Here is a 25,292-nt window from a genome sequence, read left to right on the forward strand (position 1 = left end):
CTCCCCCGACCCTCCAACAGAGGTTTTCTCTCCCAAAGTGCCCAGACCCGCCCTGCCTCTGAGGCCCCTGGGGAGCAGGTTCCCCAGGCTCTCTCCTGGAATCTAACCGGTGGATAGGGCCCAGGAATGCTCACTTGAAGGGCCTCTGGGTGACCTCTCCGTGCAGCCCTTGGGCACTGACCCTGCTCGAGAACCAGCAGTCCGTGCTCAGAGACTGTTTTTGCAGACAGAGCATAGTTTCTGACCCCAGGCTTGCCCCTGCGCTGGTTCCCCCGTGACCCTCTTGTGTGGGTCACTCCAGAGGGTCTGAGCTACAGTGTGGATGGCACTGGCTTGGTCAGCTGGAGAGTCGCGTTTGGCTCTCGTCCTACTGCAGATTTGCTGTGGGACCTAAGCCGTGGTTTGCACCACAGCAGTGACGCACCCGAAACCTGGGCTCAGTCTTGTGCCTCGGCCGCCTGCACCCATTTTCATGGTGTTTGTCTGCATGTCTGGCTCCCGCTGGACACCATGCGTGTGAGGGCTTCTCCATAGTTCTGGTGCTCTGTGCTCCCAAAGAGGTGAGGCTGAAGACTGGCGCTGGAGACACAGCCCTGCTGGGCCGCGGTGGTGGGCGGAAGCCGGAAGGTTCTGTTCTGGGCTATCAATCCGGCACAGTCCGGGCACTGCCGGGAAGGGACTCTGCAAGGGAAATTAGGTTTTGAGTCAGCTGGCTTTAACTGGTGGTCCTGGGTGGTCGGAGGCCTCCAGTTCTGTCACGTGGGTCCTTCAAATCCAAAGAGGAAGGCGGGAGAGTCAGCGAGATGAGCCAGAAGAGGGCCAGGAGCCTGAATCCTGAGAAGGGCTTTGCCCGCCATCACTGGCTTCGAAGGGGTCAAGGGCCAAGGCACGTGGGCGGCCCTCTGGAAACAGAACGGCCCTAGCCGGCGGCTCTCGGGGAAGCAGGGACCTCAGTCCCACCTGCCAACACCTCTGCCACCAGCCTGAGTCAGCCGGGGAGCCGACTCGTTCCCACAACCTCCGAAGGAGGACAGTGTGGCTGACACGGTGAACCTGGCCGTGTGAGGCGGGAGTGGAGGAACCCGCCAAAGCCTCGAGGACTTCTGACCATCTGAGCTGTGAGATTGTGTATTCGTGTCGTGTTAAGCCCCTAAGGTTGAGGTAATTGCTATGCAGCAGGGCGACACCAACGCCCCAGGTGACATGCTCAGGTGAACTGGTGGCAGGTGAGGAGACTGGGATGTGTTCGCACTTCTGGGGCCTGGGAGGCTAAGAGAAGGGGAGCAGCTTGTACCCTCCACACTCAGGAGTCATTACTGCCTTCATGGACGTGTCAGACCCAGTGCCAACCTGCTTTAGGTGAGCAGACTTTTCTTAATGCTCACTATGTATCCCCATTCTGCAGATGAAATGACAGGCACATAGGCAACTTGCCTAAAGCCACACAACTAAGGGACGGAGCTGGGGTTTGAACTGCTGGCCAGCTGAATCCAGAGTCCTACTCCTCAGAGGTAGGCATCGGGCCCCGCGGGGCAGGTGGGCGAAAGAGAACTCCAGGCCTGCTTTCCTGACCATCCGGGTCTGCACTCCCCGCAGGCTCCAGCAGGGGCCAGGCGCCCAACCAAACCACAGCTTCCCGATTCTGGGGTGACCACCTGCCGCCTCAAGCCTCCCACCTCCTGTTGGTGGGACTGCTGTCTGCCGGCCCCACCTCTGTTTATCCCTTTTCTTTAGCTCAAATCTGCTGCTCAGCCCCAGCTGTTAGCTACAGGTTTAACTGGTTTTCCAGATCACCTGTCAGAGTCAACCTCTTAGCATATACATGGGGCCCTCGCCAGATAAATTTCTGCGCCCCGCCTCTGGCATCTTGTAAGAGTAGAAACTGTGTTAACAATATGATCTCACAGCTGTCACTGACATGGGTCATGTTGTCCCATGTTCATGGCAACCCCGTGACGTTTGTCAGAGTGTACATGTACCCACTTCCCAGATAAAGAAGGTGAGGCATGGAGTTCAGTAGGTGCCCTGGCAGGTGCTGGAGCTTCCCCCACAGCCATGTGCTGATTTTGTGCAGTAGAAAGACAGAGGGCTGGTTGGCTGAGTGGTTGGGTGGATGACTGTAGAGGTGCATGTATGATGGTTGAGTGGATAAAAGGGGCCATTGCTGGCTGGCTGGATGGAAGGATTCATGGATGCCTGGATGGATGAAAGGAAGGGGTAGATGGATGGATGGAAGGATGGATGGATCGATGGATGGATGCATGGCTGGCTGGCTGGATGGATGGATGGAAAGATGCATGGATGGATGGACATTTGGATGGATGGCTGGCTGGAAGGATGCATGGATAGGTGACTGGCTGGATGGAAGAGGTGGATGGAAGGATGAATGGATGGAAGGAAGGAAGGAGTAGATGGATAGATGGATGGATGGATGGTTGGAAGGATGCATGGCTGGACGGTAAGGAAGGGGTGGGTGGGTGGATGGATGGATGGATGGATGTGGATGGATGGATGGATGGTTGGTGGATGGATGGTTGGTGGATGGATGGATGGGTAGATATACAGGTGAGTGACCCAAAGGCCTGCTGAGTGGGAAAGGTAAAGGATATAGGAGGAGTGTAAGTCCACATCAGGAGGGCTCACCAGGAACTCAGACCTCTTGCTTGTTCCATTCTCCCATCAGGAGACACTCTGCTTAGTCCTCTTGGTTATTTCCTGTGCTGTGGGTCCAGGAAATGTCCTCTGACTGTAAGAGAAGTCACTGTTTCTGTGCTGAGACGTCAGAGCGCACTCTTGGCTATGCCCCGGAGATGCCACAGCCACAGCCAGGAGAAGTGTGCAGGCTTGCAGAAAACTCTGGAAGCCACGTGTCATCAAGGCCAGGATAGGGGTGAAGGCAGTGGGTTACCCTGTGGAAGGAAAGGTTAGATCCCGTCCTTGTTTTAGTTGTTAGTGATACTTCATTCATCATAGATTTTCTGCATTAATTTTTTATTTTTAAAAATATTGCACTAAAGTATAATTTATCTTGACTACTCTGTTTTTTTGGCACTCCCTTCCATTTTGCACCCAAGGGGTATGTCTCACTTTGTTCACCCTAGTCCTGCCCTGAGAGGGAGCAGCAGTTTCTGGACTTTTCTACAAGCTCCCACACTTACGTAGAGTGAGAGCTTACCTCTCTGCTCATTTGGCTTTCCTCTTGCATCCTGGGGAGGCAGGAGCTCAGCAGCTGGAGCCCGGAGCATGTCTGCCTCCAGCCATTTCTCCTACAGAGCCTCCTTTAGTCTCTTGTCCACATAGTCTCACTGTGTACACTCCTTTGCCTATCACTTAAGACCTCCTATGATACATCCCTATTCTGTTTGTAATGTCTCCACCACTGCACTCCTTATCAGTCCACAGGTGAGCTCCTTGTCAGGCACAACCCCCAGCTCCCTCTCTGTGCTCCTGTGTTGTCCTTTCTCCTCTACAGAAGTGTTCTTTTCCAGGACCCCCGAATTAATAACCTGCACCACACACAGTTCTGCTTTCTCCCTTACTGTTCTGGAGAGCATCTTGCAGAGCTGGTGATTTTCAGGCAGCTTGTCCCCGAGACTGTTGGTCTGAGGGGTCAGTGCCCCTGCTGTACTGGTGGTTAAAGATTTTGAAAGTCAGGTTTCCTGTATCTTGCCCTCTGCGGTAAAAATGCCAGGTGCTAGAGCCTGAGCTCATGGCCTGGCATACAGCAAGCACAACGTAAATGCAGCCACAGCAGCTAGAGCTGACATCATTATCCTGAGTCCGGTGGTGACAAGCTGGGGCATTAAAGGTGACACTGGAAGGGCCATAGGTCCCAGATGAGGGAGGCTGGAGGTGCTGGGCTCACCCCCTGGGGGGCTCGCAGTCCCCACAGGAGGAACGAGAATGGGCGTATGGGTTTGTGGTTGGGCTTGGGCTCAGTGGACAGAGGGAGAGGAAGTGGCAGGTGGGGCCAACGGAGGCTGCAGGCCCAGAAGAGGACCCACAGGTCGGCCTGGCCCCTGGCCGTGTGAGCAGAACATTCCCGCCCTCCCTTCCTGTCAGCGAGAGACGGCCTTGCCTGCGTCTGGCATGAGTCACTTGGCCTGAGTGTGGGCCACGATTTTACAGGAAACACACGCTTGCAGGTGTGCGAGGGCGCACGCGGGGCTGCCCGAGGGATGGGACCCGCGGGGTGAGATGGCGGCCGTGCTCGGTGCATCCGGGTGAACCCCGGCACCTACCTCCCCAGCACCTGCCCGGTCCCCGGGGCCTCTCCAGCCATCACTCAGACCCTTCCTCCTCTGACACCCGGCCCCCCTCTCAGCCAGACCCCTTGCGTTCCCTCCCCTGGAAGGCCCCATTGGTGATACTTCCCCCGAGAAGCTCTCTGACTAGACCCCCTCTCTAGTGTCTTCCGGCCTCCACCCAGGGAGCCCACGACCCCCGGCTCTGTGTCCCCTCAGTGGCCCGCTGCTAACCGGCCAGAAGCGTTCCGATCGCAGCTGGAGGGCTTCCCGACAGACTCGGGCGTTCCGTTCTCGCTCTCTCTATTTGTTAATAGGCTGCACGCCCAGTGTGGGGCTTGAACTCATGACCCTGAGAGCTGGCTGCTCTCCCGACCGAGCCAGGGAGGTGCCCTGTCTCACTCTCATTTTTTTGAGCCGAAATTCAAATAAAATGAAATTAAGCATTTGAGGTGTGTAGTTCAGGGGCACTTGGCCCGTTCACGGCGTTGCGCAACCCCGGCTCCGTCTGGTTTCAGAATGTCCTTGTCCCCGTGAGGGAACCACTGCTCGTTCTTCCCCCGTGGCCACTAAGCTGCTCTCTGTCTCTGGGGATTTGCCTGTTCTGTACACTTTACATAAAGGGAATTGTATACCAGGGACATCTTAGTGTCATGTTTTTGAAGTTCATCCAAATTGTAACACGTATCCCTATGTTTAATTTGATTCTTCCGAGAGAGAGAGAGAGAGCGCGCTCGCGCGCAAGTGGTATGGGGGTGGGGTGCAGAGGGAGAAGGAGAAGCAGGCTCCCCACTGAGCCGGGAGCCTGACGTGGGCCTCGACCTCACCACCCTGAGATCCTGACCTGAGCTGAAACCCAGAGTCCCACACTCTATCACCTGAGCCCGCCGGGCGCCCCAATTCTTGTTTAAGGCTGAGTAACAGTCGCAGTACGGGTGGACCACATTTTGTGTGCTCATTCCTCTGTTCGTGGACACTCGGGCTGTTTCCGCCTTCTGGTTGTTACGGATGCAGCTGCTGTGAATGTCCAGGGGGAGACCCCTGGCTGGGGCACCCCCAGATCCCAGGGGAACCCTGTGTTAACTCCCTGAGCATCCCCTGGAGGCTGCATCCTGTCTCAGTGCCTGGCAGAGGGCGCGGGATCCCCTTTCTCTTGCGGGGCCCCGGGATTTTCTGGACCATGTCCGTGGGTGCAAAGCGCAGTCTCGTTGTGTCTTTGATGTTTGCATTTCCTTCGTGACTAATGTTGTCAAATGTGTTCTCACGTGCTTGTTGGCTGCTGTCCATCTTCTTTGGAGCAGGATCCCTGTTCCCAACTCGGGGACTGTGGCTGATGCCAGTGGGCCGTGGGGTGCCGGGGGGCACGTGTGGGGTTGGGGGTGACGAGGTCGTAGCCGGGGCGAGAACGACATTTGCTTGGTGAGGCTTTGGTGTTACTCTCTGGTCCAGTGCTCTGAGACAGATCAGCTGGGGGTACACACACACATCCCGGGGGTGTTGTTAAAATGCAGATTCTGAGCCCGGAGGCCTGGGGGAGGGCCCGGGATCCTGCGTTTGTGACCGAGTCGCCAGCAGTGCCGAAGCTGCTGGCCTGGGGGTCCCATTCTGAGTGACAGACGTCTAGTTCACTCCTCTAGCTGCTCCACTGGGCCGGGCGCTGGCTGGGCACCGATGAATGCGTTCACCCTCGAGCAGTTCCCAGGTCAGTGGGGAGGACAGGGACGTACCAACAACTGGGTGATGGGAGCAGAAATGGTCTTCATAGTGATGCTGTAGGAAAGAACGTTAGGGTTCCAAGCCCACGGCTGAGAAAGAATTCTTGAGATGTCTTTGGTGCAAAAAGGTGGTTTTATTAAAGCACAGGGGCAAAAAATAAAAAAATAAAACACGGGGGCAGGACCCGGGGGCAGAAAGAACTGGCCTATTACGTACTTTCAAGTTGGGAAGGGGTTAGAGAGAGCGTAGGTCTCTAAGGGATTTTGGAAGCAAGGTTTCCAGGACCTTGAGGGGCTAGCTGTTGTTGGGAAAAGGTCGTATATTACTGTTCAGTAAAAAGTCAGTCATGGGGCGCCTGAGGGGCTCAGTGGGTTAAAGCCTCTGCCTTCAGCTCGGGTCATGATCTCAGGGTCCTGGGATCGAGCCCCGCATCAGGCTTTCTGCTCTGCAGGGAGCCTGCTTCCCTCTCTCTCTCTCTGCCTGCCTCTCTGCCTGCTTGTGATCTCTGTCTGTCAAATAAATACATAAAATCTTAAAAAAGAAAACAAACAAAAAAAACCCCCCAAAAGTCATGAGACCCTTCAGATGCTTAGCGGGGGTCATATGCTTGGGGGATGATTGCCAACATGTATCGGGGGGGTAGACATAAAGGAAGTTTCCAAAGGAATCTTCTATGTTCAAGCAGACTTACGGGATCCCAGGGGTGGAACTAGGATTGCCTTTGGCCCTCAGCAAAGTGTCAACATTGAGGCAGCTGAGTCCCTAGAGGAATGTCACTCTGCCTGTTTCAAGGACTTGTCGATGGGCTGTAGGTAGGCAGCAGATTTCATCATTTTCCTTCTGCCTTTGTTCCCACATCAGTAACACTAACATACCGTGTGCCTTTCCCACTGTGGCGGCTCATGAGTGCACTGCGGGGTCCCCGGGCGTCCGCATCACGTGCGGCAGACAGCGCAGAGGCAGATACGGGGAAGCAACGTTTCTGTTTCAGCCAGACATGAAAGAGAATTGCAAAAGCGTAAAGGGATGCCATTTTTCCTCTCACTGAATTATTCTTTTAAATCCAGTGATTTTTTTCATTAAGACACAGGGTTTTTACATCTGTTGAAACACAGAAGTCCACTGAGCAAAGTGAAGATTTGGGGTTTATGCGGTGACTCCTGCGTGGGGCACATGTCCCCACTCTCCAGCAGGATGGGGGCTGTGGCCGGAGGGAGGGCTAGGGAGTCAGCGGCAGGGAAGGACGTGTGGTTCAGGGCTGGCACCCGTTTCTCCGGACAAGGGACCGGTGGCGTGTTGACCCCACAGAGGCCCGTCCTGCTGGTCTGGAACTTTCAGCCTGTTCACAGGTGACGTTCTTGTCTAGGACTAGATGGCGAGCCCACAGGAGAGAGTGGAGAGGAAGCCGTGTCCCCAGACCCTCACCCCACAGGTGGTCTGTTCCCCTTGAGGGAAGCCTGGTTGTCCACGTGCGGTCTGTCCCCGGCGCGGTTCGACGACAACACCTTCCCCCGGCCCCCGGCCAGCCTGCACGCCCTGAACATGGCACAAAGCTCGGCTGACCAGCAGGTGCCCGACGGACGGCACGCTCTCTGCCAAGGTTTCCGCCACAGTCCGGCTCGTGCCTCTTCCCTGAGCCCGAGGGGGCTCAGGCGTCAAATCCCAGGACGCAGCCGGGATGATTTTCAGGGCGCAGAGTGGGGGACAGAAGGAAGCGGGGCTCGCACCCCTCGGGTCGGTGCTTCATGCCAGGCTGCGTGTGTACATGTCGTGTGTGTGGTTTGTGGAGTCGTCAGACCGAAAACCCACTGCCTGCCCACCGGCGCCCCTTCCGTGCTGGTCCATGCTCACCCTGCCCCTCTCGAGAACTCCGGGGGGGGGGTGGGCTGTGGGTCCTAGAGCCCCCAAATATGTCCCCCACGGTGATGCAGCCAGCCAGTGGCAAAGCGGGGGTCAGAGCCGGCTCTGTCTGTCGCTTGCGGTCTGTTTAGCTGGTTGAAAATGTAAGCTTCTGTTAAATCTTCCCGAGTGTCCTGTCATCTGAGAGAAACGGTAATGGGGGATGCGAAGGTCAGGCTCCCGTCTCAGTTATGTCGCAGCTTAAATTCCGAGTTACACGTAGTGGAATCGTGTGATTTAGGCTATCGTGACGCCCCTGGGTTAGCAAGACAGACAGGCTCGGTGATGTGAACCACTGAGCACAAAGGAACCATCTACTTTAAACAACGTAATTCAGACCTTTGCTCGGCCTGAGGCTCATAAAATGTGATTCCGTGGAATCGTGTCTCCATTTACTAAGAGGACTGTCCCATCAAAGCCACTTTATTGTTATAGAAGTTAGAGGCAGAAATGGTGGGGGCGGGATGAGGGTCCCCAAAAGATATCAGGCCTGGTCCCTAGAGCCTGTCAGTGTCACCTTGCCTGAAAAGTTCCTTTGTATTTGTTTTTCTTTAAGTCTTTATTTAGGACATCTGGGGGGCTCTGCGGAGCAAGCGTGAGCCTTTGGCTCAGGTCACGATCCCGGGGATCCGGGGATTGAGCCCCGGGTTGGGCTCCCCGCTCAGCAGAGAACCTGTCTCTCCCCGTCCCCTGCTCATGCTCTCTCTCTCTCAAATGACCAAATGCAAATCTTTTAAAGTAAATAAATAAATGAAGTTTGGTTTCCATCTTCCTTGGTGGACGTACCGTGCAGTATTGGTTTCTGGAGTGGAACTCAGTGGTTCATCACCTGCCTACAAAGCCCAGGGCCCATCACAACAGGTGCCCTAGTTGATGCCCATCCCCCACCTAGCCCATCCCCCGCCGTCTCCCTCCATCATCCCTCAGCTGTTCTCTATAGTTCACTGTCTCTTGGTTTGCCTCCCTCTCTCCTCTTTTCCCCCTGCCCATATGGTCGTGTGTCTCTTGTCTTAAACTCCACGTATGAGTGAGGGCATATGGTCTTTGTCGGGAAGAGGTTCTTTGTAGATGGGGTTCAGCTAAGGGTCTTGGTTTCGGGAGATAGTCTGGCTTAGCCCTGCGGCCCGAGCCCACTCAGCCCAACTCCTCTGAGAGGGGAGCCGAGGGAGGCACCTGGTCCGTGTGTCTGAGCCGCAGCCGTGAACACGGGGCAGCACGGGGGGGAGGGGAGAGGGTGTGGGCAGCAGCCAGGGGCGAGAGCGGACCGTCCCCCGAGCCCCCATGGCAGAGCGACCCTGTGGACAGACACTGAGACTTTGGGTGGGACTTGATGTCCCCAGAACTGTGGGCAAACATATTTCTGTTGTTTCAGGGCGAAAACAGAAGGTGATCTTCTTGGGAACGGATGAAACTGGGTCAAGTCCTACAGGTGAGTGACTGCCTTTTGGGTGCGTTGTTTCTGCTTTAACGTGTAAATGCATCACGGTTTCTTGTCATTTAGTGGAATCCTGCAGGTTGCGGTAAAACACACACAACACCGACCTTACCGTGCTGACCCCTGGGAGCCCAGCGGTAGGAAACACATGCAGACCGAGCGCCACCATCCCTGACCCCTGGACTCTCCTCACCCTGGGAAGCCGAGGCTCTGTCCCCAGCACACAGCAGCCCCCCAGCCCCTGTCCCCCCGGCCCCACCATGGACTCTCTGTCTCTGTGAGCCTGGGACCCCGGTGCCTCATGAGAGGCATTTGTCCTTCTGTGACCGGCTCATCTCACGGGTGTCCCTGTCACAGCAGGTGTCCAGGGTCCTTCTGAGCGAGGACCTCGGCCGCCTCCATTCTGAGCTCGGTCTGTATTTGCCAGTTATGTTCCTCTTTCTGGCTTATCTCTTAACTCGGGCAAAAGACCAGAGCATCCTGTGGTGGGAACAGAAACCGTCCCCTTGAGCAGCCAGGACGGCCCTAGGCCTGTGAGACTCTGTGACTGACCCCGAGACAGTGAGGGACCTGACCTTCACCGCCCACCTGCCCACATTCTCCTCCTGTAGGCCTGGAGCTGTTTTCTACACTTTGGGGATGGTCTTTGAGGCGCTGGTCCACGGGCTTCCCGGGGCCTGGCTCCATGAAATGAACGCCTGTCCTGTCTCACCCCTGCTATCTCCCTGCCTTTGATGCTGTCAGCGGCGCGTGGCCGAGCCTGGTCCGTCTGGGACCCCACCCCAGCGCCCCGGCCACACTTGCCTTTCGAGGCTGCCTTGCACATAGAGCACGCGTGTGTACATCCACCGACGGGCGCGTGGCCGCCGACTCCTGCTGGCTGCTGGGAACGCGGGTGTGGTTTATCTTCGGGAACCTGATGGCTGCTCTCTGCGCACACGCCCAGGCGTGGGATTGCTGTGGTGTTGGTATTTTTAAACGGATTTAACAAATCATGTTGAAAGACTTCCCTGAAGTTTTAGTCTTGAATGCACTAATCAGTAACTACAATTATAGTGCCTGATAGAAACCACTTACATGGGTTTTGGGGGGAAATTCTCAAAGGAGTTTTTAAAAATAAGGTATTTATTTATTTGCGAGAGAGAGGGGGAGAGCACGAGTGGAGGAGCAGCAGGCAGAGGGGGAAGCAGGCTCCCTGCCGAGCAGAGAGCCCGACGCGGGGCTCGATCCCAGGACCCTGAGATCAGGACCTGAGCCCAAGGCAGACGCTTCACGGACTGAGCCCCCGAGGTGCCCCAGAGTTCTCAGCAGTTTTGAAGAGCATGGGGGTCCCGTGGTTGGAGAACGCTGGCCCAGGGGGCTAGCAGGGGAGGGGACGAGCTGCCACCGCCTGGAAGGTAATTAGAAGGTTAACAAGGACAGGACTGTAACCCTGTGCAACTGGGCATCAGGGGTGACCTCTGGGTTTCCGGCTTGCACAATCGGGTGGGGTGCTGAGGAGGCCGGGGTGGGGCGGGAAGCTGCTGAGGTCGGTTTGGTCCAGTTGAGTTCCAGAAGGCAGTGGATGACCCCCAGGGTGCCGGCTCCCAGGTGGTCAGCCGCAGGGTCTGAAGCAGGAGGGCGCAGCTGTCGCTGGAGGCCTGCAGGTTATCGGCTGTGGGCGTCCTGTCCCAGCGGGGTCAGGAGCTCCAGGAGGCCGGGGACGGGGTGGGAGGCTGCTCCCCAGGTATGCGCCCGCGGAGCTCTGACAAATGCCTGGAGGGTGCGTGGGTCTGGGCGGCACCGTGGTGTCCTGTGACAACAGCCTGCTCTTCAGGCTGCTGCCCCCGCTGCCATGGTGGCTGCCGCTCCCTCCTGGGGGCCGCTGGAGGGATCAGAGACACTGACCTGGTCTGCACTGCAGATGCCCACGTGCTGTCGATCACGGATGTTTACGTTGCTTTTGACATTTTAAAAGTTTTAAAAGCGTGCGAATATTACCTTTCTTGCAGAGGTTTTCCACAGCCCCTTAAATCGGACACCTGGTGGGGGAGGTGTTCCTCTGGCTGCGCTTCAGTCCTGCCCGAAACAGCTCTGAGCGCTGCCCAGTGCCTGACTCCCCCAGCGCCTGCCTTCATGGGAGTGGTGACCCAGTGGCAGCCGGGACCCCGATGCCACCCCTTGTGTCATCCGGGTCAGGTCAGGCGTCTTGGCCTCCTCACCACCCCCTGCCTAACCGTCCTCCTGGCGCTTACCACCCGTGCCCTGGGCATTTCCAGGACTTGTCCACTGCCCCGCCCAGCAGAACGTGCGCCTGGCGGGGCTGGGGACCCCGCCGCATAGCTCCTCCCCGAGTTCGTGGAGTCCGAGCGTTCTGTGACTAATTCAGGAAGGGCCGACGGCCGGGGCTGTGGGGCACGTGCTTGCCTTGTGCTTGTCATCTCGCCGAGTCTTCCCGGCAACACTGCAAGGCAGACAGTAGCGTTGACCCGTTTTACAGAAGGGGAAACCGAGGCACAGAGCGCTACATAACCTCCCCAAGTCCTGCGGCTGGTGAGGGGCCAGGGGGGACTTGAACCTGGGCAGTCTGGCTGTGCGTGGGGCGTTCCGGGTAACTGTGGGGAGCAGTGAATTGTGCCGTGTAGAGCTGCTGCCCCCCTCTCTATCCACGCCCGGGACCCACGGTGACACCCCTGGTGGGCAGCACTCCTGCAGCAAGCCGCCTTCCCCGCAGGGACAGACCCACTCGGAGCCCCGGTCCGGAGCAGCCGCCGTCTCAGGGTCTGCTCTCAGCGGGGAGAAGGGCGAGGTGGTCCCGTCTGAAGCCCGGAGGCCGAGGACACCCAGTCGTGCTTTGCCTTCCTTCGTAGGACACAGAGGAAGGCGACGGCCTGGACCTCAGGGACGCCCCTGTGGGCAAGGCCCATGGACCCCAGTGCGGCCTCTGACGCCGGAAGGAGTAACGGCGGCCGCCTTGGATTGAAAGACGTCTGTTTCCCACCCATCCTCCTGTGGGCCCCAGGATGTGCTCGCTCTCCCCCCGTTAGCAGTCCATCCCGTACTAAGCGCTTTCCCCGCGTGCGCTCGTTCATCCTGTTCTACGATGAAGTATTCTCACCCCCTTCTTCAGAGAAAGACATAGAGGCTCAGAGAGGTTGAGGGACTTGGCTGGGCTCACTAGCAGGTGAGTGGCGCAGCGGGCAGCCACAGCCAGCCGGGTCCCCGTGGAGCCGTCCTCCTCGGGTCACTGCAGAAGTGGGATGAAGAGCGAGGGCTGAGGCGGGAAGGGCAGGTGAGCCCGTGGGCCGCGGGTCCCAGGGCAGGTGTGTCCAAGGGTCGTGGGTCCCAGGGAAGGCGGCCCTGGGAGGGTCCGCAAGTGGGTCTTGCCTTACTCTGGGCTTCATGCCTGTAATGGAGGGCAGCGTGCTGGCCCCAACCCCCATGGGAGGCAGTCAGGGGTGCTCCCAGCTGCTCTCCTGGGGCGCGGGTGTGGGGCTCAGACCCCTCTTCCTCGGCCCATTCCGGCTTGCCCTCCTTCGGGTGGTGGCTGGGCCATGGCCGCACCCCATGGGCTCCGCTGGCCCCAGCCAGGGGCTGTCCTCCCCTCTGGGAATTCTCATCCCCAGGGCTTCCTGTGGCCCGATGTCCCCATCTCACCTCCACCCCTGTGTTGCACGCTCACGCTTGCCGTTCGGGAACAAGCACACACTCTCACGCTTCTGCGCTTTTGCTGGTTTTGGCCTGGGGCACCCTCCCACCAGCCCTGACTGGCAAGTCACTCCCACCTATCCCACCTCCTCGTAACCCTGTGTGGCTTTCTCCAACCCCCCACCACGTGCCCTCTCCTCCTCGGGGTCCCCAAGGCCCTCCCGGCCCCATCTGACAGATGCTGAAGTGGTCTATCTCCACGGACCGAAAGATGCTGCCGACCCTTTGCTCCTCTTCCCGTTAGGAGGAGAGCTCGGTCCCCTTCCCTGTGACCCAGCCGGCCTTGGCGACATGCCGGGTCCCTGGGATGTCGTGGGAAGTCTGAGGGCGGCTTATAAGCAGACTTGCAGCTTTTGCCTGAGTCTCTTGGAAGGTGGCTCTTGGGACCCAGTGACTGCCCCTGGGAGCCCAAGACTCAGGGACAGGCTGGGTGAGGGTGCTGGGCGGACAGCCCCAGCTCAGTCCTCAGCCAACGTCAACTCCTGGACGCCCCGCCCAGTCGAGCTTTCAGGTAACCCAAGCTGCTGTGGCTGTGACCTCAGGAGAGCCCCGTCCTCAACCCCTAGGACTCGGAAACCTCACAGAAACTGTCCCAAGCCGTTCACACGTTGGGGTGATTTGTCCCAGGGGCAGCAGATCCCCAAAACGGTCTACCTCATCAGACCGCAAGTCCCCAAGGGCAGGGTCCATGTCCTTGTCCCTCCGGATCTCCGGCCCCCACCAGGGGTCTGGTAAGGAGCAGGGGGCTCCTCAGATACCCCGTGAGTGAACGAATGAAACCCATCAAAACACACGTTCACCCTGAGATAGAAGAGATTTATTAGCAAGAGGTAATCAGGAAACATATACTTTTACAAAAATGGAAATATCTTTTTTTTTCCAAACAAGCCGTAAGTTGAAATATTGTAGGACTTGAAATAGAATTCTCACACCACTAGGTATTGCTTACAGCAAAACTGTCTGTCGTCGTGAGCCCGCCTGCCGCTCGGGTGAGCCTGCGTCCTCTCTGCAGCGCTGTGCAGAAAGTCGGCGGTGGCGGTCACAGCGTGAGCATGATGGCACCGCGCTCCCGCGGGAGGGCGCTCAGGACCACGGTGGGTGCAAGGAGAACACTCGGTTACCGGCCCCCTAGCTCTACGGTGTACAAGTTTCACAAAGCAGACGGACTCAGGGCATCTCAACGTAAGCTTGTAGAGACCGTTAGGCAGCTAAGAGAGGAGGAGTGACGTGTTCTGTGTCCCCGACTTGCCGCGGAGGCTGGGCCGCGGTCTGCGCAGGCGGGTGGACCTTGTGTGGTGACTCCGTGTCCCCGGGGATGTGTCGGGGCCTCGGCCGGGTTCACGGAGACGCTACTCATGCTACCTGCTGAGAGTCCTAGAGCGAGGAGCGCGCGGTGCCGGCACGAGGTGGCGGCGCTGGTGTCGAGGGGCGTGGTTCTCGGTGCCGAGGACGCCCCTCCGTCCGGGTGACTGGGAGACGGGGGAGCTCGGACCCCTGGGATTTTGGCTGAAAAAGCTGCTTTGGAAATTGGCATCACCATCAGCGGGAAGATCTGTGAATGACTGGACTTCAGGGTGCGGTCCCCTCCCGCCTCCCCCCACCCCCCCAGTTAGAACAACGACATGAAACATGCTGGGAGGACGCCCGGGGCGGGGGGCGGGGGACGCAGCGGCCCGGGTGGGCCGGAAGCAGGATGGTGCCCAGGCTCGCGTCCACACGGGGTCTGTGACCCCTTCCGAGAGACCGAGGGGCCGGGAAGACTCGGACGCCGTCGCCGGAAGGAGCCAGGCGCTGCGGGACGCGGGGAGCGCCGACGTCGGAAACGGAGCCGAGACGCCTATTCCGGTCTACGGGAATCTAAGAACGAGAACGGACTGGTGTTCTTGGAGAAGCACATACTAAAGAGGAAAGTCCAGGAACCAGGCGACTATGTACAGCGGCACACAGCGCGTGTCCGTGGCGCGGCCGTGGCCTGCTCGCATGTCCGTGGCGCGGCCGTGGCCTCAGGTGGGCAGCTTCGGCTCCATGCGCAGGGACGACTCGTACAGGCTGTCCTCGTCCATCACAAAGGACCGGTCCAGCAGGTACTGGGTCACCTGAGGGGAGGAGGACACGGAAGGAGAAGTGGCCGCAGGACCCCGGGAAGCAGGCCCTCCAAGAGGCGGCCGGCCGGCTCACGGGCCTTACACCGGTGTCTCGGTGGTGTGGTTTGACAGTGTCCTGAGGGTAATGCTAAGTCACAGCGGTCAGCATGACCCTTGACTGCCGTTGCTCTGGCGGAACACTTGGGGCTTTTTAATTTTTTTTTAAGATTTCATTTATTTATTTGTGAGAGGAAAGCATGAACAGGGAGAGGGAGAGGGAGAAGCAGACTCCGTGCAAAGTGGGGAGCCCGATGAGGGGCTTGAACCCAGGACCCTGGGATCATGACCTGAGCTGAGGCAGATGCTTTACCAACGGAGCCACCCAGGTGCCACGGTTTTCAGTGCCCCAATTTTGAAAAAAAAAAATTGGCCATGTCAAGTGTAGAATCTAATAGTGGGTGTCTGGGGGTTCACATGTTGCAAAGACAGGTCTGAACACTAGGTTGACAAAGCACCAAGCTGCATTCACCCCAAGAGAGGAAAGTGGAAACGTGCTGTGTGAGGGCCGGGCCTCCCCGTCTGGCCTCGCGCGGCTCCCTCTGGGGCAAAGCCTCCTTGTGCACAATCGGAGGCCCCACGTCTGGCTGGGCTCGTTCTTCCCTCCTCCCTCCCCACGTGAGCGGCTGGGCTCCTACAGTCAGAGCTGCCTGAGCGACCAGAGCCCAGACATTCCCGGGGCAGCCCCAGCTTCACCAAGCATCTTTCCTAGGCTCGTTCCTCTGTCAGCCATTTGGAACCAAAGGTTCCTTGTTTTTGCTCAGAAACCCCAGGCGGAAGGAAGAACCCATCACACGTCTTACATCGTGTTTGGGAATCTCCGGGTGACTGCTTGAGTGAAATCTGGTCTCCGCCGCGAACAGCTTGGCTCCTGGACCCCGTGCAGCTGTGGGGACGGGAGCGGCTGACACGGGCCCCTAGTCACAGATACAGTGACGACTGTGACTCACGGCTCTCGCCGGCATCTCTGGAAGTGGACTCCAGATATCACAGTCTGGGTCGGCCCACACCAGCCTCCTGCGAACACCCCTTTCTGGATAAACCTACAGAAATCTGGACCCTCCGGCCCTCTGGGCACCCACACGCGGATCAGCTAGCCCTCTCCATCACGAGCATGCTCAAGGTCGAGCTCCCGGCACAGTTCTGCATCGGGGAGGGGGATGGGCGGCAAACAGCACCCCCGTGAAGCGATCAGGGACAGGAGTCTGTTAGGCGGTGACATGTCTGTGTGTTGCACATCGGGGCTGGAGATGGAGTTTCGAGAGAAGGAGCCCCAGGCCCATTCCAGAGCCTGGCACATGGCATGTGTTCAAGACGTACATGTGCAATGACAGAATGGGCACAGACCCAGGGGAAAGGGAACCCGTCAGTAACCCCACTGACTTCTCTCATAAACAGATTCTCAGAGGGCAAGTCTGCCGCAAAGGGAAGTGCGGCTTGACTTTCTGGGGTACGCGGGGGTCAGTCTGGGTGTGCAGGTCTCAGTGACTTTATCTGTAAAGTGGGGCACGCGGTTCAGCAAAGTGAGCACAGTGAGACCAACGTGCAAATTCGACTAGTTCCGCAAGCTCGTTTCCTGGCTTCCCGCGGTCCTTAGGACCAGGTTCCGGATCCTTCCAGGAGCCCGGGCTCACGTGGGTCAGGCCCACCTGCTGCAGCCACCCGAGGCAGGTCCTCCCCGCCCCCTGGAGCCAGTCTTGCCCGCAGGGGCAGCACCGTCCTGCCGGGACCTGCGTGTGCTCCCTCCCAGCCTGGCGGTTCCGGCCAAGGCGGGACCGACCTACGTGGCCGTCCTGGCGGAGGGCTGTGTAGACCGGTCTCTGCTGCTACCAGACAAACGCTCTCAGAGACGCGCTGTCGAGGAAGGAAGGGAGGACCCAGAGCATATGCTAGGCTGCGACATCACAGGGAAAAAGCTTGGCTCTGCTCACTTTTGCCCAGAGATGGGGATCCCGCTGCCCCCGTGGGGGACTTTCAATGCCCTTCCTTCCCAACCGTGAGCTGCGTAACTAGGGGATGTATTCCTTTCCACAAAGATGTTGTAAATGCCACCTCCCTTGCCTGCGGGGTGGGGGTGGGGGTTGGATGGGATCATCAACGGGGGTGGGGAGGTCGAAATCAGCCCGGAGCTGCGCCCGCGGCGTGAAGCCCAGGGGAGCCTGCTAGCGACAAGGGAGGAAGGAGGGTGGTCCAGACGGAGCCCCTGAGTGAGCTCCGAAGGGCCGGGCGGGGCGCTTACCTTCACCTGGTGCTCTATTTTGTACGCGGTTTGTTGAAACTGCCGAATCTCTCGGATAATATGAGATATCTGTGGGAAGGAGGGCAGTTTAAGAAGACAGTTTGCTGTCTCCGTGCCCCCCGCCCCCGCCAAGCCCCTCCACTTCGCAGCACAGAAGGGGCACCAACAGCCACGGTTCTAGACCCAGCTCTGCCCTTCCCCTGCGGGGTGACCATACTGGGTCGCTGATCCCCCCGAGCCTTGGGCTGCTCCTCTGGCTTGTGGGATGTACCCTGCCACGGGCACCTACCCCTCGGCCTGTCAGCCTCATCCGAGGGCCTGCCGGATGCGGCTTGCGCCTTGGGGGGAGCCCCGGCTCTCAGGGAAGCACATGCCTGACGGAGCAGGCCCGGTGGTCCGGGACTTGGGTCTGGGCTCAGAGGCCCCCAGACTGCCTCAGGAAACTCACCATTCGCATCTTGGAGAAGTTGACCAGGCCATCCTCCGTGTAATTGGGCGTCCCCTCTTCGATGAAGGCCAGGTCGGTGAGGTACATCCCCAGGTAAGGGACACAGGGAGGGTCACAACTTCAAAGTGAACGGCGTTAAACAGAAGTTTTTCATTTAGAAACACGAGGCAAAGTGGTTTCTCTTCACCAAGAATCCTAGGAACTCTCAGTCCTATAGGGTCAGCTGGCTGTGAGGCTTGGTCCTCTGGGGTGATGGGTGACATGGTCCTAGCGGGGCCTGGAGCCTCTCCACTAATGGTCCCCTCCCTCCCTGAGCCAGAACGGCCTCCCCTACCTCTCTGCCCTGTCCTGGAAGAGCCCCCTCCCCATCTCTCCAGTGAAACTCTTCAACCAATCCTGCTCTGGGGTCACCTCCCCAAGAGCCCTGCAGCCGTCACCCCATTCTGCCAGCCATGGACCCAGCCCCCAGCGTCCTTCTGCTCCTCGAGACTTCTCGGCCTCCACAGGATGTCCTGCCCCCGCTGGGGCACCCGAGCAAGAAACCCTGGTCCTCTGAGGTCACCCTCTTGCAGGTGGCTTCTGGGCAGGGGATTGGGGGACAGTGTCCATGACAGATGATTTTGGGGGGACATTTTTGGGCGATGGACCACACCACTCTGATCCGTGGCTTTGGGTGCGGCCCTATGGTGGTGCCCCCGGGTGGGGCTGGGAAAGGGGCTGACTTTGGGATGGGTCCTGGGGCCCCCACCTTCTAGCAGAGCCCCAGGGAATGCCCTCAGGGGACTCTCACTGTGTCCCGAGGCTCCTCTCAGCTCAGCACACAGATGCCAGGGGCTCTCTGCACGTACCTGCAGGGACAACTGACCCCCTCCCTAGACCCTCTGACCTTGGTCTCCTCGAGGCCACATGACACCCGTCGCTCTAGTTCCTCTAGAACCAGGGGTGGCAGGGAGAACGGTGGGTGGGGGGGCAAGGACAGAAACCCAGCCTCCCCTGAGCCTGCTGGTTGTGGAAGCCCAGCCGGCCGGGTCTCTGGGTCCCGGGGCTCCCCTCACACCGTGGAGAGGGTCGGGAAAGCAGTTTTAGGAGCTCAGAAGTTGAGTTTAGGGGATGCCTGGAAACTATCAAATCACATTGATTCCTGCGGTAAGAAATGCCCGATTTTCATCTGGGGTAGTACGCTTTCGGACATGGTCCATTTCCTCCCCCACTTCTTTCTTTTTTAAACAAGTAGCAGCAGGTCTCAGGTTGAGTGTGGGCAAACACCACCATCCGCCAGAGCTCAGCAACATTGTATCTATTTCTGGCAGTAACTTTGTATCACGGCCAGTAGGGTGATTTTCCATTTACTGCCCTGCTATCGCTTTCCTTCTTACTCACATTTATTTTGGGGAAAATGGAGTTACTTAGAGGGAAACCCGCTCAGTGAATGTGGGGGCAGCTGGCGCGCGGGCGGGAGGTGTGCCCTTGGAGATGCCGAGAGCGGGCGCGGGACAATCGGTTTTTGAGCTGTAGGTCTTGCCTCTTTCTTGGGCGTTGAAAATAATTTAGCAAGTGTTGATCAGATTTTTTTTTTAATGAAAAAAAAAATCAGAAGTAGAATAAAAAAACATCTGAGTTAATTGCCTGGACCAAAAGTATATGTTGTTTTGTGAAGTTTTGTTCCTGTTATGTGCATATGCATTTCTAAACATATATGTATGTACGTTTTTACCGTGGGTTGCGATTAAAAAAAAAAAAAAAAAGTCAGACCTGAGTAGGTCACTGGCAGGCATCTCTGGGTCCCTTCGGACACACGGTCTGGGACTATTGGAGGCCTGGCTTCCCACACCCCACCTGTCACGCTGTGAGCCTGAGGCCCAGGCTCGGGGGCGGACGGGGGCAGAGTTCAAAGATAGAGAAGAAAATCTGGGGCCGGCAGGGGCTGGCAGCTTGGGGGCCGGCAGTCTCTGATGGGGCTTCCCAGCTCGCCCTGATGGGTCCACACTTGACCCGGGAACTCGGTAACCCGAGGCCGGGAAGCACCTCTTGTCTGAGTTAGGGGTAGGGAGGGGAGTCAAGTGGCCACAGTGTTCCTGGAGGCCTCAGACCAGTGGAAAATATCGGGGGTTCCTCTGACCACAGGGTACCAGCAACTGAAGGTCAGATGTGGCTGCCCGGTGGGCTTGCCACTGTGGGGTCACCTGTCCCTTCTCCCTCCTCTGCCCTGCCCCGGCAGGGGGGCGGGCCACTCTCCCACACGCTCTGCTGCCTCCAGCTGAGGATCTCCTCTCCTCCCCAGGGAGGGTGTGAGGGCCATTCGGCCTGGGCTCTGTGGTCCCGAGCCCCTGGGGCCAGGGTCCAAGCCTCCGGAATGCAGATCAAGTGAATTAGGTACTCAGATTTGGGGGAAAATACTGCCGTGGGGCAGGAGTGGGGGTGGAGCTCAGAGTCCAATCCTGTTTTTTGCCACCTGGACACAAACTGCTCTGTCATCTCATTAGCAGGAGACCAGGGTTTGCTGGGTGGTCACGGGCAGAAAATCAAAGTGGGAAGAGGTATTTGGTATGTTGGAGCACTTGGACGCCACATAGGCCCACGGACAGATGGATTTCCACCCCCGTGAAGGGGGTCTGGGGAGGGGCTGGGCCAGCTAGCTGCCTGGTGCCCCCATAGCTGTTCCCCTCCTTCACGCACGGGCAGCCGCCCGCAGGGGAATCCCGGCCCCGGTTCCTCTAACGGAGGGCTGCCTGTTCAAATTACAGCCGACGTGCGGAAAGGCAAATGCGGGCTGGGTTAAGACTGGGCCAACCAGAAGTGACCCCCAAAAGGGCTGGGGACAAAGTTTTCCTGACAAATTTAGATCTCAGCCAAACGCTGCGGCCTGGAGCTGGGGGAGGCTCTGAGGGCTGGCAGGCTGGCAGGAGGGGACAGTTTCACGGGGCCCGCTAGGGTGTGGGTTTGGGGAATGAACAGGGCGGCTGCAGCTGTGCTCAGAGTGTCTGGGCAGGGGACTGACAGGTGCCCATGGCAAGTGCTGCAGGTGGGCCCGGAGGGATTTGAAAAGGTGGGGGAGGCGAAGAGGTGTCGGATGCAGGGATGAAGCCTTCGCTGGTACAGATAATAAGGCCATTCGTTAAATAGTGCTGCGGGCTGGGACCGACTCGGTAAGGCTCTGCACGGCTCCTCGTGCTGCCACTGCTCCCTGCCTGGTGAGACGGACCCCAGGGTTTCACATGGCACAGCTGTATGGGGAAACCACAGCGCCTCCAGAGAAGGGATGCAGGGCACCTCTGCCCCGGGTCTCCCCGTTTTTCCCTTGCAGGGCTTGGCCCCCGCATCCATGAAACAAGAACCTGGTTTGCACGAAGGCATCAGTCCCCAGGATGCCCGGAGACCCCATGTCCCCGCTGCCCCGCGTGGTGGGAGCAGAGGCGCCTGGGCCAGGCACTGACACAGGCCCATGGGGAGAAGGGAAGACAGCACAGGGTCACTGAGACAGGACAGGAGCCGTGGAGGCATGGAGGTGGTGGACGGACGAGGAAGCCATGGGAGGGAGGTGGATGGAGGGGTGCCCGGGCGGGCAGACAGGCTAGGGAATGCACAGTGGGGCGACCCCCACCAGCTCAGCCCGGGGGCACCAGAGAGACGGCATAGATGTGGGTGGGACATCTGAATGAGGACATGGAGGTGAGTACAGCAACGGCACACGGAGCTGGTGGAGGGTGGGCCAGGAGCCGTGGGGGCCGGTGGGGAGGGTGGTGGGGCTGGCAGCTTGGTGTGCGGGCCTGCCGGGGAGGAGGAGGGTTTGCTCCGTCCCCAGCCTGGGGGGCAGTGACCATGCGATCTAGCATGACGGCAGGACAGCGCTCCTGGGCTCTGTAAACAGCCAGGACCCTAGGGGTGGCCTGGGGTCTCTCCACGGTGTTCAGGGAAGAAGGGGTGAGGCCAGCCCGGTGGCCCAAAGCACACAGCTATGGGGGTGACTGTAAGCCTGTCTCACGGGAGTGTGTGGCCAAGTGGGCACAAGGGGCTGGGGCTCTCCTGTGCTGGGAGAGTTTGCCTGGAAGCGGCCATGGGCAAACCACAGAGTGCAGTCCTCGCAGGCCACTCCGTGCCATGGCCCCAGGGCTTCCATGTCCGCATCCGGAGGAGCAAGACAGGAGACTCTCCGTGCCGCGGTGATCTCCGGGGGGTGGTACCGCCCCACAGGGACAATGGCAATGAGCGCGGGAGTTCTGGGGGTCAGAACATGGGGAGGGGCCCTGGTATCTTGTGGACGGAGGCCGGGGCTGCGGCTGACACCCTGCGGGCACGAGAGAGCCATTGACGCAGGACGATCCTGTCTAAGGGCAGAGGCGGGGAGGCCCTGCAAATGGTAGATGGCTGGGGGAGCTCTGCCCACAGTGAGCAGCAGGTGTTGGGAAAATGGCCTTTCTTTGATTCCAAGGTGCCGTTTTTTGTACAATGCACTCTGGTTTTGAGGACTAATTCTCAGTAAAAAAAAGGAGGCACAATCCCATGAAACAAACACACTGACTTCAGGGCACATCCTGATGTCAGAAATACTGAACGGTGGGGCCAGGGGGCGTGTCAGCCTGGAAGTGTCTGGGGTCACGGCTGGTGGGTCCTGGGGACAGCAGCCCCCTTCCAGGGTCCCCTCCTCTCTCTCTCTCCCGGGAAATGCCACCACGACTCTGGGATTTCTCCAGCAGACTATGGAGGGCAGAGCTGACCCACCCTGGCAGTCTGGGCTGCCTGGGGGTCTTGTGGGTAGACGGACGGACAGACAGATCTGCTCCAGCCGCTGTGGCCTGTGAATGTGTCTGCCATGCGGTTCTGCGATTTAGACGGTAACGGCGACAAAACGACACACTTACTTTTTCAGAGCTTCTCTCAGATTCTTAAATCTGCCCTCTGATGACACGAGCTTTTGGAGCTTATCAATCAGAGCTTTCGTCTAGAAAGAATTAGAAGCATTTACTAACACACGACATGCCCCGAGGCCCACGCGCCAGCCCATGCTCCACGGGCTGCCCTCGGGGCTCCAGGACCCCAGCCACTCTGCCCGTCATGGGATGGGGCATTTCCGGGGACCCCTGGAGTCTGGAAGCTCACCCCCACCTCCTGAAGACTCAGACACAGACCCGCGTCCTATGCATCCATCAGCGTCCACGCACCCTTCAGAAACACAGAAGTGGGGTGTGGGGGACCCGGGAACCCTGGGCACCCTGAGCCTGGGGGGTGGGGGTGGGACGTGGCCACTGCAAGGAGCCCCCCTCCAGAGCACAGACTCTCTTGCGCACGGAAGCCCAGGGGTGCGGCCGAGGGGTTCCCCTTCACCTGTAGCTCTCAGGACCCCACGCCAGTGTAAGAATCAAGAAAGACAATGGCAGATGGGCTGATCCGCTAGAAAAACAGGACTTCCAGGGGAAGACTCCCTTCCCCTCTGCCGGCCGAGGGTCCTGTCTGCTGCTCGTCAAGCTGGACACTGGCATTGGTTGAAGCGTGTTCGGCCTGGGTCTGGCTTGGCGCTCCCTTCCCTGCGGGGCTGGGGAGCCTGTGCCTTGGTGGCCTCCAGCTCCCTCATTTACACGGCAGGCGGTGGACTAGTGAGCCGTCTTTCCAGCTCCCGTCCCCCCAGTCCAGACCGTGGCCGAGGGCACACTGGCCGCGCCCATAAGCTTTGGGCCAGAATTTTCTGAGCAATCTGCCCACAGAAAACGACAGCATGTTCCTTCTGATGGGCGAAGAGACCCAGATGTGCTCCCCTAGAGGCGCAGCGGGCAGGGCACCCTGTTCGGGCTGCTCGCGGACTGACGGGAAGCGTCAATCACCGGTTTGCACCAAACCCGCTCAAAGCAGAAGTGTGTCCTGGGTCTGGTGAAAGCGAACATGCGGTCAAGGGCACAGGGTTCTCCCTTCTCCCGGGATGGCTGCCCTCACCTATCTGTCCTGGCGCCCGGACGCCCAGGCCACCTCCATTCTGGCCTCTCAGTGTCCTCCCTGCCCTTTCCCAGAATTTTCTGCTGCCCCACTCGCCTCTGGAGGAAGGACCTGATGTGGGGCTGAGAGTCCTGGACGGGGGCCTGGCTGGGCGCTGTGACCCCCTCAGCGAGCCCACGGGCCAGACACCGCCCTCAGAGTGCTGGGTATCCACGTTCACATCTGGAGAATGGGAGGGGAGGCCCGGGTATTCCCTAAGGGCAACAACAGTCAGATATCCTGGGACTGTGGGCCCCACAGAATCGAGGTCAGGAGGCCCTGGGGGCCCTGGAGCTCCAGGGGAAGGATCCCCTGCCAGTGGTCATGAGAACCCAGGGAGGATATTCTGGGGTTTGGGGTAGACACTTGGGGCCAATCTGTGGCTCTGAGATGGGCACTGTGATTCCTTCCACATCCGTGTTCTTCCGGGGCATTGCTCTGTCCGGGAAGGATTTTGCAGCCTGAGACCCACTGCGTTTCCCCAGCCACTGCTTAAAAGAGTGAGTTCTGACTTGAAGAAGCTCCAGCACCTCCTGGTGGGGCCAGGAGCTCAAGGGGACACGGGGCCCCGGGATCTGGGGCATCTCTGCCCGTGAGCAGAAAAGAGGGGCGCCTGGAGTAGGTCTCTAAAGCCAGAGGCCAAGCGAGGGGCCTGCCTTGGACGTGGCGTTGAGGACAAAGATGATCACGGTGCCCCTGAAAATCATCCCTTCCTGTCCACCAGCAGAACGCTTCCGGACGGCCACAGCTGCTCCCTCCCAAGGAGGCCGAGGTATCTATCGTGGGCCAAAGAGACATCCGTCCCTGCAGGAGTGTGACCATCCTCCGGAGGGGACACACAGATCCGATGCTCAAATGCACGTGGGGGGGCTTCCTGAGGGTGGGGCGGAGCATGGGAGAAGATGGTGAACGGAGCCAGAGGTCCCCACCTCAGCCTGGCTGCTTGGCTCTGGCGCGGGCTGGCCTGGGCTTGGGCGGAATGCTGTCTGGCTTTGGGCCAGCACCTTCAAGCCGACGACGGAAGCCTGCTGCTGGGCCTGCGTTTCAGGCCCTTCTGGTCTCAAGCATCCAGGGGACACCGGGAGAGGGATAGCAACCGTCTCTGGCTGGGGCTGGCCAGGTGCCGTGTCGATGCACGGGGCCCCACAGAAGGGCTGGGAGAAGCCAGCAGGGCCTGCTGGCCACAGAGTGTGCAGACCTGCATGCGCTTTCCGACGCACCTGTGACATTCGGACCCAGGTCCTGAATGGCATCCAAGAATGCAGGACCTCTAACTGCCCTCCATTTGCACTTCCCTAAGAGAATAGAAAGCTCTGGGATGGTCAAAGTGGTTCCCTCCCAACTCCAGACCAAGGGTGATGCTGGAAAATGAGGCCAAGAGAAGCTCGGAGCCCCCAGTGTGGAGGGAAAGCGGGGCTGGTCTGAGGGCAGGAGAAGAGAGCCACAGAACCAGACTGGGCCATCCGACTCCACCGACAGCCCTGCCTGAGCCCTGACAGGCCAAGCCAGCTTGGATGAC

The 25,292-nt window shown here is 58.9% G+C and overlaps 1 protein-coding gene across 2 annotated transcripts in view; it reads right to left on the reverse strand.

Annotated features, from left to right (window-relative positions):
- Positions 1 to 13,836: 13,836 nt before the first annotated feature.
- The window catches only part of RASGRF1 (Ras protein specific guanine nucleotide releasing factor 1), an 88,534-nt gene continuing 77,078 nt past the window's right edge, over positions 13,837 to 25,292 (reverse strand). For both annotated transcript variants that reach the window (XM_047738923.1, XM_047738922.1), the window contains 4 exons: positions 22,669 to 22,748; positions 17,810 to 17,927; positions 17,362 to 17,430; positions 13,837 to 15,077 (listed from right to left, as the gene is read on the reverse strand). In XM_047738923.1, coding sequence (XP_047594879.1) covers positions 14,985 to 15,077; positions 17,362 to 17,430; positions 17,810 to 17,927; positions 22,669 to 22,748 — 360 coding nt within the window. In that variant the 3' untranslated portion in view covers positions 13,837 to 14,984. The remainder of the gene's footprint in view (positions 15,078 to 17,361; positions 17,431 to 17,809; positions 17,928 to 22,668; positions 22,749 to 25,292) is intronic.

Source organism: Lutra lutra, chromosome 7 (genome assembly GCF_902655055.1).
Source record: "Lutra lutra chromosome 7, mLutLut1.2, whole genome shotgun sequence".
Lineage (NCBI taxonomy): Eukaryota > Metazoa > Chordata > Mammalia > Carnivora > Mustelidae > Lutra > Lutra lutra.